Genomic DNA, 12,736 nt, shown 5'->3' on the forward strand with positions numbered 1-12,736 from the left:
CCGCTCCGGTTACGTTGCTTTTTCTCTTCGCCCGGCTCGGCGCGCCGCTGTTCATTGAATTTTCGCCGGACGAACCGACGGAATTTTTTAAGCGGTTCCAGCTGACTCGGCTTCGTCGCGACTGGATTTTTCTGCCGCATACATTACCTGCCGTGCGTCTTTCAAAATTAACTTTCTTCTCCTCGATAACGGTCCCACGAGTCGCCTCACGTGCAACGACTCTCTTCCTCGGTCGTGATCGTTAAATTTGAACCTGGTAATGGACGTCTCAACCGACGAGCTGCGTCCGACGAGTATACTCGTCACCTCAAAAAATGAACTAATATTAATCTTGCCAACAATCACTTGGTTCTTCAAATAGACCTATTCTACATTTTGCTTTAGTTTCTTTATTTTAACCTACAGCTGCATTTTCCCTGCGTTATACGCATATACTCGTCGGTTGATTTTAAAACAAAATTCCAGAGTCAACTGGTCAAGCTTGTACAGCCACAATGTTCCAAGAGTGAACATTCTCATGGAAAGATCCAAGATATTCGAAATAATCTGTACGAACCACTTTACGACGCATCAGAATTTAAATTCGTATCCTTGGAATTATAAAAAGCATCAGTACGAAATGTCGCCGAGACCGTTCGAGATCGTGGTTCCCCGGTATCTTTCTTGCGAATCTCGATTTTTTGGCAATTTGTACCACCTGTGATGACGCGATGAATCACGGGGCCAGCATCTGGAAATACTTCGTCGAACGGTCGTCGCGATCGCTCTCTTACGGGGGACGCTAACTGTATTCACCGGAGCAGATCAAGGAGACGGCGAAGAACCGCAACGCGGAATACCTTCGGTCCGTTCGCAAAAAGACAGTCGGTCACGCGGCGTATAAAAATACCAGGGAAAAACGACGGTGGAACGGTCCCGCCTCGAATGATCGCTAATGAAACCGTTGCCGGCCCGGGAAAAAAGTGATCGATCGATCGGCCTCCTGGCCTCGCTGAAAAACAAGGAAGTTTGATCGATCGATCGCTCGCCCGCTCGCGGACCGGCGGATCCGTCAGGATCGATCGGTCGGAAGTTCGCCGGGGTCAGGTGGAGCTCGAACGTACGAGTACCCACCTCTGGTTTCACGGCTAATTCGATCAATTAAGACCGCGCCGGGGCTTGTCGTTACACGTGTTCCACTGATAAACGCTCATTAAGCGTTCGTTTGGTCGCGCACCTGGTTTTCGCCTCGATCGCCGATCGAACCACCGATCTGGACGTTTGATCTAGGGATGGGATCGAGTATAATTTATGTCGGATAATTCTAGACAGTTTTAATATGCAAGTTCTGTCTTGCAGCTTTCGAATCGTTACAGATGTGGACATACAGGTTTTTTACGGAACTCGTAAAAGGAGTGTAACCATTGTTTCGTCACACTAGATGACTTCTATATCGCATTATATAAATCCTTCGACTATACAATCTTAACATGCTTTTAAAACATTTTTCATTTATAGGAGATTGAAACTATTAATATCTATAGTCTAAAATATAGGAGAATAATATTTACTAATCCTTAACACGTTGAATGCCATGGTGGTCACCGGTGACCAACCAAATTACTATAGCTCATTCATTCAAACGTTGAAAATATTTGTATAAATAATACTGCATAATGCGGTGATAATCAGCTAGGTGAACACGTAGTAGTAATAATGCAATTCAATGAAATAATTTAATATTATGTTTCTCCCATTTTCTGCATTTTTATCTATGAAATCGTGCGGCGTTCAATGTGTTAACGCTAGCTATCAACGCTATATCTCATCGGATAACGTTAAACATTTCCACTGATAAACTTTCGAGTACTAAAATAAGTAGTTGAATAATTATTTTAAAACAAAGTTGGACGAGCTTTCAAAACCGAGTTCCTCCTTCTCGAAGTGCTGGAATCTACCAGGCGTCCAATACGCTTGATCCCATCCCCAATTCGATCTAGGAGCAGGCGACAGGCAACGCTTCACCGTCGTTCCTTTTGTTTCACGTGCACGGTTCTTCTCCCGAGTAATTGGATATCGTAACGACGAAGGTCCTTAACGATCCTGGATACAATAACGCGATGAGGTCACGTCCTGTTTTAGGTTTCCAATTATACCGCGACGCGACGCGACGCGCTCATCCGCGGTATCGATCGCGAAACGGCGCTGGTTGGACGCGAAAATACATTTAACGGGTCGTTGGCACGTTCAATTGGCAGGTATTATGGAAAATATGCGAGAACCGGTGTGACGGTCCCCGCGGCGTCGGTTTTATTGAATTTTCTGCTGCGACGCTCACGGGGAATCGTTCCCGCTGGACGCGTGGGGTCCCCGTATTCGATTCAACAGGATCGTACAAGCCACGAAGGCCGGTCGTATTAGTTACCATTATCGAAATGACCAGCTAGGATGACAGCCATTAAAGCCATGAACCAGCTGCTTCCCTTCGTTCGGCTCCCCCATGGCAGAAGACCCTGCGGCGCATCACGCATTACAATTAACCGTATATGTATCGTGGTTCAGCCACCCCCATGCTCGCAGCGCGCCGCAGATAAGTAAATGCCCGGACACGCGTCTGTACAGGGTGTACCTGAAAAAAATCTATCCGCTCAATCAGATCCTGCGACCGTTTCTTTTTTATCTTGTTTGCTTTATCTCTTCGGATTTAGTCAAATAAGCTATCTATGTTTTTTAGATTGCTGTGTGTACATGTACGGTTTATCTCGCTTAATTTCACTTGAACGTTTCTTTATTGTTCTTAATGGAAGTTTTTTGACAATTGGCTGTATGTGTGTGGTGTGAAAAGATGTTAACTGTTGTTGCTTTTTGGTTGCTTTATGGAGAATAATATGATAGAATAACGGTCGTCGGTAGGCATGGTTGTTTCGATTCACCCTATAACATACCCCACACGTGTTCTACGAACCACCATGGCTCCGTCCAGGTGGATGTTACAAAATGTTCGTTACAAAATAGTCCATATTCCTCAGCTGGCTAATTTTCGTGGAGGCCTCACGAATGACCGACAGATTTTGGGGCCGTGAAATTAACTGAGTCAACTGCCTAATAGCTTAGTCATTATTTTTTGTATGAGCGCACGGATATGAATTTATTATTGAAACTGTAATATTCTGATGGTTCAACTTGCAGTGGAATTGGACCTAATTTTGATTAGGCGATTACTTATTTTAGATCAAGTATCTCATTTGTTATTGTTCGATTTATCCGCAACAATATCTAATATTTTATATTTTGGACAGTATAAAATTAGATGTACCAATCAAATGACTAATTTTTCGAAAATTTTACTTATTAACGATCGTTTAGCAATATTTTTAAAACCAACGGTTAACTGAATAAATTTTTCAATAGCAATAGGAATTAAAATCACGAATCGATATCAACTCATCTAAAAAATTTCTTTCAGAACTAATACTCAAAAAACAACGTTAAATTCCGTTTCAACGAAACATGGACATTAAAAATCCTATTAATATATTCCTGGTACACCATTAACTAAACTCGCTTACAGTACTAGTAATTTAAACACAAGGAAGGGGATAAGATTAAAAACACAACGGTTGCGTATGAAAGCACGTTCGTTTATTTCGCTTAAACAACTAGATGACTAGAGTTTTTCTGTAATCCTAAAACTTGCCAGATTTACATAGGACTTTCTCCGGAGCGTCTCGCGTGGCGAGACGCTGGGAGCCGCGCGGGACTTTCGTCGTCGTACTCGATTATTCTTTGGAGGCGCTGCATTTGTTGCTTCGTCGTGGAACCAACCGATTCAGGCTTTCGACGGGTCACCGGTGTTTTAAGGGACCTTTGTCCGGCCGCCGGACATTAACGCGCCCGGCGGACCGGCAGCCTTGAAGCGTAGACCGCGACGAAAGGATTTTCTGTCTCGTCGAAGTCGACGCGTTCGTTCTCCCGTTGCTCGTTCCCGAATCGCGCGAGGAATCGAAACGAATTCAGGACGAACGGCTCCGGCGGGCCCGTCCAAACCTCCATAAATCACGTGACGCAAGTATTTACAGGAATAATACAATTAAAGGACATTAAACGCTAGAACGAAGACGCCGTCGTCGCGACGGCGATCGGTTATCACGGAAGAACATCGACGAAATAAATATACAAAAGTCGACGAGGGCTCGACGGCGGATCCGTCGTGAAATTGCGCGTAGTCATCCGTCGGTCCCTCTCAGTTCTGCGTCGTCTTTTTCGATGACTTGACGGCCATCGTCGTCATCGTCTTGGTCGCTTTCGACGACTCGTTCTGCTGCTTCGCCGCGTCCATCGACGAGGCGAGCGGCTTCTTATTCACCTCGCACACTTTCCGGGCTCGCCAGTAATCTGCAACGAGAAACGGTACAATGTTTACATTAGTATGCACATTCGACGGTTAATTAGAATTTAAACTACGACGCCGGTACCCGACACGGACGGGCCGCGAATCCGAATGGCCGGCCAACTTTCGTTCCGACTTTCGCGCCGGCGAGCGACGAGATTCGAGGAAGGGAAACGCGAAACGGTGAGAGATTCTAAGGGAAACCGTTGCGAGATCATTGTTCCCGGTGTAATGGCGGAAGGCACGCTTGCGTGTAGAGACCCGCGCTGATCGCCCCGCAGTTTTAACCTGCGCACCGGTGAGACACACGGAATTTCCACAACAATGGCGACCGGCGAACAAAACCGTGTCTCGCGGACACCCCATTTCCGATCAGGTAGTCACCTGAGCGCCCTCGCTGCTTCGCTTTTTACTCGATCCCCCTACGGCCGGCAGGTGCGATCCCGCGTTAATGGTATCACGCTGGCAACTTCTTGTTTACATTGTTCGGGATTCCTGCGACGAGATTGAAAGTTGCGATCCGCGAGAGATGCGGGGAACTAGAGCGCCGGAAACAAGGGGTTTTCAACTTAGAGCGTTATCAACGGAGAACCCGTTAACTCTATCGTTGTTGATGTTACCGTGAGTGGACCAGAGAGTTGATCCTCTATTTTAAATTTGCAGGAGTAAAGAAGAAAAACTTTCTGTTTATCCGTTAGGAAAGATTAGATCATGCAATTAGAATACTCTTGATTCTCGTGCGCTTGTTCTCTAGTATCTTACGGATCTGCTCGTGTCAAGAGTTGTCACCAATACCTATTTTATCTTGGCAACTATGTAAATCCTGCGTTAAAGAGTGTTTCATTGTTCTCGGGAAAATCAGCCGTTGAAGGGTTAAATCCGAGACGCGTAAGAGCGGTCAAGCAGCGGCCATATGTCGAGGACACGCCGATCCCTTCCCCCCGCCCCTCCTTTTCGCGCTGGTTCGCCATATGGCGCGCGAAACCGAGCTTCCTTAACGAACGTCCTCTGGTTTCTCCGTTGGCCCGGATCCTGCTAAGGATTTCGTCTGTCAACATCTGTTATCCCGGCGTGGAAACCGCGTCACAAAATATCCTAGAGCAACAAAATATTCTCGCCCAGCGGAGCGTCTACCTGTCCGTACGCCCGGATCGAGGCACAAAGATCGAGATCATCTTTGTCCGGGTGAGGAGCGCGCGCACCCCAACCCTCCTTCCCTCGTTTTTCAATCAAACCGGAGATTTCCAGCTAAGGAGCTCTGAAAGGAGGTCAGTTTCTTTTCGATTCTTTAGAGAACACACGCGAAGAACCCGGGCCACTGCGACTCCCTCTGTTCTATTTCGAACGGGCCGAGTTTCCCAAGGAGGATCCAGGATTTCTCGAGATTCCTGAAGCGGACTGAAACGACCGGATTTTCTATTTCTGTTTTCCTTTCTCCTTTGCCCACCCGCCTGACTGGGCGCTATAGAATACGGGGCTGTGATAATTTAATATTTTCCTTGAAATTAGACGGTTGAGAGCTAGAGGGCTAACCGTTAGAGCGAAGTCTGCTACTGAATTTAGTCGATTCGGTTATCAGGTCTTTCTATTTAATCATTGATCTCTGTCTCATAATTCTCGGATAATCCTGGGAAAGTGGTATTCGTGATTGGAGGAATTATAAAATACTGTTAGTAACCTTCAGCAACATATCTATTGAATAAAATGATAATTAGCTCTGAGATGCTAAACTGTTGAGAACAACAATTTCCAAATTTAATAAAAATTCTTCGAGTCTCAAAAACAGAAGGCCATAAACCACTGTTAGTCCCGACGAATAGAAATTACCCTCGGAAAACTGTGTCGCATGGAAAGACCTGCTGCAACGAAACCCTCCGCGACGAGCGCTCAACATGCGGGTCAGAGGAATAGCAAACAGGTACCACATCGTTCGAACGAGTCTTGCAGCCTGCGGTGGACGTGTAGCCGATCACGAGAACCATCGAAGCGCCGCGTCGGTTACAATAGGGCTAGAAGGAGCTGCGGGGCTAGGTGTAAATGCAAATGCGGCTCGTAAGGAGGCAGCTATCGCGACAGGTGTTGCGCGACCTTGGCAAGGTCCCGTTCATGGTATCGCGTGCTCGTGGGTTTGATTTAATCGTGGGAAAAAGACATGACGAAGTCGCGGCGGCGCTGTGGCGGGGGTGAACAGGTGTCGGTGGAAAAGGGCAAGTTGCGATGTCTCGGTCCGTTGGCTCTTCACGGGGGCCCAACTCGCGCTTCCACCGCCAAGGAATCATCATCAGATGGTATCGTCGCGGCGCTATGAAAATTATTCCAGTAAACGGTCCGCTTTTTGCGCCGGTTGAGCGGAAAACGCTACCCCTGAGCAGACTGCTAATGGCTACAGCTACGGACGAACGCTATATAGCTGTTCGAGCACTAGGGTACATTCCGCATGTGAAGTGCCTTTTTTTTCTTCGCCCAAGTTGGAGTTTCACGGTGGGATAACGCGAAGAGATATTGCTCGAGGCAAGAAGAAACTCGGCGGCGGTGTTTAAGGCAACTGCTTCGGTCGCGGAAAAATCTGCAGCGTGGGAATCCCTGCTCCAATTACGCGGACTCGGCGAATCCCGCGTTTCGAAGGGAACAATGACGGCCTGCACTTCGTCGCTCCGCGACGAGTAACAGTTGCACAGACGAAAATCGCGGACGGTCGCACGCGGGATACGCACTTGGTCGACAGTTTGTGATATCCATTGTGCGGCATGCGACCGTCGTCGCGGCCCGTCGCTAGGGTGTGCTCTACGGTGCGCGAATTGGGGATGAGATTGAGTTCGACCCTTTGTATTTTGACTTAACAGTTTGCCTCGTAGGATCCTTGTAACTTTGTGAATATTCACCCTGTTCGTTTCGTTTAGCAACTGCTGATGGCATTCGAGGTAATGAATCTTTTGATTTCAGTTCAAGTTTGCTCGTGAAAGTGTAATACATTCGCGCGACTCGCTTGCAAGTTGAATTGAGGTAGTAGAGGTATTATTTGAATTCTGAGGAACTGGGTAATATGTGCTAATTCTTCCAAATGTTTGAATTCTGCTACGAGCTTGAATCGATATCACCAGACAGGGGGTTGAAAATACTCGTTTCAAGTTTTACTTCGTCCTCGGTCTTTCGAAATATCCGAAGTTACCCGGTGAAATTCGAAGCTACACTCTACTCGAGCTCTGTGCAAACAAGTTGACGAAGGCGGAAGGAATTCAAGGAATGCGATCGCAAGACCGTCTTGCTTCTTGAAAACTGGGGCCCTTCGATGAGTCAGGAGTCTACCCTTCAGGTATTTCGTCCGCCATCGAGCACGCGTGAGTCATCCGTTGTGATTCATTCGACAACCCGGGGCAGAGGATGCTTTTCAGGCCTTTCCTATCCGTCGCATGCTCGCCGCGGTATTTACAGGTCCCAACGGTTTCAAGTGCCGCGACCAATGGCCAACTAAGCAGCTTAAATCTTCGTTCGCGCGTTGCGCTCGCGATTTCATACGGAATAAAGGCGATTCTATATACTACACGCTAACGCGGAGCTCAAAATCCGCAAAACTGCACAGGACAGTCTTCGGTATAATCTTCATCTGTCCCGAAAGCACAAGATCTTACGGAATTTCCAACTCTTCCACAGCGATATCGAACAGTGATCGCAAAATAAAGTATAGATCATCATCGTCGCTCAAAACAATAACACCAAAGCAGAAGCCAATACCGCGATACGACCAACATACACGATATATAAAACCCTCACACATCCATGGCGGACAACCCCTACCAAACCCCAAAGCAAAGGGTGAACTCGGGGTAGCAACAGTAGCCGGCGCCGACGGGAACTTTCTCGAAGATGCTACTCGCTAACTCGGCTTCCTGGCACGGGGAAAATCACCAAAATCGGCGGGCAGGCGCCGATCAGTAAGAGGATCACGTGGCAATCAATCGGCGGGAGCGGGAAGAGGATTGGCGAGGGGCAAGGAGGAATGGCGGATCCGTGGGGGCCAACTACCGCGTTGGGATTATAATTTTGGAAAGCGATAGTGGTCGGAGAGTCGGGCCGTGGTCCGTCCGAAAGTTTCTGGACGGCGTAACACCGGGAGCCCCGGGAACGGGGAGCGACGAAGGGCGAAACGGGAAGGGGAAGGCGGAAGAGGCGCGGAGGAGCGAGGCTAGACTATGAAAACAGGTCGGAGCCACGCGACCGGCCTGCGCTGCGCCTGCGCCTGCTACCTTCCCTTTCCTCGAGGCAAGCGCCGTCGCTTTCCCGCCAAAAAGCCACGGTGCTCTCTTCCCCCGACGCTACGCCGCTTATCAAATTTATTTATACCCGGTAACACCGCGGCGGGATTTCCCGCCCGAAATTCCACGTCGTAGACCGTTCGCTCTGTATCTCTCTATTGCCGGGCATGAAAGAAAAATAAACCGCAATGAAACTTATTATACCCGAAACTTCAGCGTTCATCTCGTCGAGTACTTCGGTTACGTAACACTGAAGTTCCACCGAAAACTCCCATCGAAGTGCGACGGAATCGAGGCGTCTCAAATTAGCGGGGATATCGAACGGGGACCAAATCAAATCGGGTACCGGCGGGTACAATGGGTGCTCATGGAACTATGCTCCATTTTCGTAGTTTCCCACGGTAAATCGCGTCGGTGCTTAAAGCCAGCGGCACTCACCGTGTATGTTGGTCTGCCTGGAGTACGGGTTGCACCGCTTCTTGGGCGACGGGTCGTGTTGCTTCTCCGGGTGCTTCCTCTGGTAATTGTTCTCCTTATCCTCGGAACACGGATCGACGCCCCATCGCTTGGCGAACCTGCTGCGTTCGGCGTCCAGGGCCTCCTGCAGCATCTCCACGGTCTCCCGCGAGTTCGGCTTGCCGAAGAGGCAACGTGGTACGCGCGTGGCCATGGTTGTGCCGGACAACACCGTGAAGTGAACCTCGCGACAGATCGACGCTGCCAGCATCTCGATCAATTATTTCGCCTCTTCGTCGACGGGTCGCGACGCGCGCGTGCAACGTGGAACAATGGACAACCGCGTCTGCGACCAGTGGTCTTCTGTGTCTGCTCGGATTCCCTTGCCTCTCCGGATCCTCTTGGTCGGGAACTCGAGCCAGGCTGCACCGATTTCTTCGCGCAGGTTGCTCCGGTGGTCCTCCGAGTGTAGGGTGGTCGAGGTTTCGATCGGTTCCGAGGGACTTTTCTGTCAAGATTAGCCGCGAGTCGGTCACGTAGACACCGAGCACCGAACCAGACGAAACCGGACTGTTTTAGAGCACGCCGGTCCTCACCGCTCGACGGTCAGACTCCTTCTGGCTGGATGATCGGGGCTTCGAGGCTTCGTTTCCGTGGCCACGGTCCCGTCGAAGCCACGAGGTCCGTGGCGGCCCTTCCATCGGCTTCACGAATTCAAATCTGATTGGTGCGCTGCCATGTATGCGCAGTAAAAATGGCGCGCACTGCTCGATGACTCCGTCTCCCTTTCACGGGGATTCCCTGGCCTTCTCTCGCTCACCGGCCGTGATCTCTGTCCTCGTCCGTTTTGATAGAGGCCGCCGATCCTCTCTCTCCGTCCCGCCGCCACGAACCGTCCAACGGATTATGCTAAGCGATTTTGGCCAGGGAAGGGAAGAAGAGGCTCGCGCCATAAAGCAGTACCTTTTATTTTTTTCTAAGTAGCACCGCGTATAGAGCGATCACGATCGCGTTCCTCTTCCACCGGGACGTGCTCCCTCTGGACGGGTTCCCGGTCGTACTCCGATGCGGATGTGTCTTATTTTTCTCCGTTTTTCAGCTGCAGCCACTTGACGCATCGGAAATAAATCGTTTCCTGGTTAGTTTTCAGTCTGTCCGCGGCGTTTATTGCTTCGCTCGAGATTTTATGGGGGGTGGAATATTTGAATGGCGGAGACTTTCTGTTTAGGGAAGGATAGAATTAGTGTCAGAGGTTTCTTGTACGGTGAAATAGAAATTCGTGGTGTTGGTGAGTTTATATTGTCGATTTTCGTTTCGTTCTGAGCTCTGGAACTACAAGGGAAGTTTTTAAGGGTTGTAATTAGTTTATTTGGCCAAGGCACTAAGGTCATTCAGGCCTCTTCCCTTAAGTATTTTCCTTCATATTTCTTTGCTAATTGAACTTTCTAAACTCATTAGCGGTATGATCCTTCAAGCTGTCACGGATTGCTTAGCGAAGCTCCAAACATCCAGATGCTCGTTAGTAGAGCAATATCTTATAAAATTAATTGCTTGCCCTTAGCACCCTTCCCACATCCATTTCCCGTGCATAATTTCCTCTTTCGAATAACTGATCTGCCACGCGTCGTTCATTTAACAACTCCTTAACAATTCAACAATCTTTCAACCGATTTCCCATGTTTCAAAATTATTATTTTCATTAAATCTATTATTTTCCAGTTGATTTTTCGATTAATATCATTCCATTAGCCTTCAAGAGCTTCACTTTCCCTCGGAGGAATTGCGTCCCGTCCGATATGCAATAACGGTGCCATTATTACGCGCGATCCCTCGGGCAGGGTGCGCTTATGCAAAAAACGAAGAAAGTGTACGCGGAATAAAGGAAGGACGTAGGACGCGTCAGGTTACAGATGCTTAAGCTGTCCCAATCATTCGGAATTGCCGACTTCGCCGCGCGGAGGGGTTGATTCGATTGTCGTGGATACGTGGCTCGTATGCGTTTTCGCGGGAAGCCCGGCGTTCTGCGACCGAGGCGGAAAAAAAAGGAACGATCGTCCGGGAGCAGGTGGACCAGACAGAAAAAGGGGGAGGAGGGTCGACGTAGAAACGAGTTTCGCGCTGAAAATTGACCATCGCGTCATTGCGATTCTTCCCTTTTACTTTTTTCTTTCCCCCCCCTCTCCCTCTCGCTCCCTCCTCCGACGGTAGCTACCGGTATTTTTGCAACAATGATCGTCCGATTGCTTTGTTCCGGCGGAACACGACGGAGGTTTTACGAACGAACTGCGCAATTTTCGTTTTTAGCGCGCGCGCGTTTCGGCGTCGCGCGCGGGCCGACAATGGCGGACGACTTACGGGCTCCGATACCCAAGACGATAGGGGTTCGCGTTTTCTATGGCGCATTGTGAACGTCACCCAGGGAAATCGACCAAGGTCAGGGTTTAATTTTAGTACAAGGTCCCCGGTTTCGCGTGCCGATCGTTCGCGAATCATTTCAGTTATTAGCCTCCGAAACCGTCATCGTGTAATGAGCACTCGTTAACTGTAATCGAAGCGGAATGTCTTTGATTGTAACGCGAACGGCATTCTATAGCCTCGCGCCAATTCGAAGGACAAACGAACCTTTACGTCGGTTCTCTGATTTAATGAATCTTTTTTCTTTGACGCGTCCGCTACCGCCGCTTATTTCGCTTTGGTCTCCTCAATTATATTTCCTTCAATCCAATAAATCTAAAATATTAGAAAAATGAAACAGAAACAAGTCATTGAGTTCCTAAATATAACGTAGTTTATACTTTCTAATAACAATATCCATAGAATTAATTTTATTTTAATTATGTAGAACACGTTGACTGCCACGGCAATTTCTAGCGTTTTGAATAGTAATACTTTCTCTTTAATAACAAAGGCAAATGATACTAAAAATAATTAGTAATGGTTTAGTAACACGGTAGTCGTATTACGCTACGATATAGCTACTTATGTTACTAAATATTTCTATTGAAAATCAAGTTTCTCATTGTAATTGTTCTCCAGCAATTTGGAAGCTCCAGCAATCAACGTGTTAATCACCAACTTCACTGCAACCTGTCACAAAATCAGAATACAATACTCAGATTGAAGGAATCTATATTTGATTCGTAGCAACACTTTAGCGACAGTGACACCCTACCCTCGGAAGATAGGGGATCGAGTCCTCGAAACAAAACAGCTCGATATGTAAAACACGTTCCATAGCACTTGCTAGGGTGTCGCAGGTTAGTGGAATATATATGCTCTCGGAATATTCAAATCGTCTCGGTAAAATATTCAGCATTCATTAAATGCAAGACGAATGCTGCTCATAAAGCGCATCTGAGTCAGCATAGATAGAAGCAGCTACGATCGCCGGACTACACTGTTGCAATTTCGGGCAGCCCGCCCGAAAAAGAGCACACAGTTTCGTAGATCGGTCTCGGCCCAAGGACTCGGATCCGGCTGGTCGTATCTCGGTTCTAGAGCGATGGGGGTAAATTCGACCGTTACAGAAAGCGAGCTGAAAAACACCGTGCAGCCGTGGATCATGCGGGCACGCGTCTGTCTGCGTGCGTGTACGTGCAACGCTGGCTCGGTGGTGCCCGGACCATGGACAGGTGAACATCGTGACCACGATGGTCAG

At 48.3% G+C, this 12,736-nt stretch overlaps 1 protein-coding gene across 1 annotated transcript; it reads right to left on the reverse strand.

Moving 5' to 3' along the window:
* Positions 1 to 3,625: 3,625 nt before the first annotated feature.
* On the reverse strand, positions 3,626 to 9,806 carry LOC116427943 (uncharacterized). Its single transcript, XM_031978876.2, has 2 exons — positions 9,061 to 9,806; positions 3,626 to 4,374 (listed from the first exon to the last, which is right to left on the reverse strand). Exons 1-2 carry the CDS (start codon positions 9,347 to 9,349, stop codon positions 4,223 to 4,225), a joined length of 441 nt encoding a protein of 146 aa, XP_031834736.1. The 5' UTR covers positions 9,350 to 9,806; the 3' UTR covers positions 3,626 to 4,222.
* Between the last annotated feature and the right edge of the window lie 2,930 nt (positions 9,807 to 12,736).

Source organism: Nomia melanderi, chromosome 6, assembly GCF_051020985.1.
Source record: "Nomia melanderi isolate GNS246 chromosome 6, iyNomMela1, whole genome shotgun sequence".
Taxonomy (NCBI): domain Eukaryota; kingdom Metazoa; phylum Arthropoda; class Insecta; order Hymenoptera; family Halictidae; genus Nomia; species Nomia melanderi.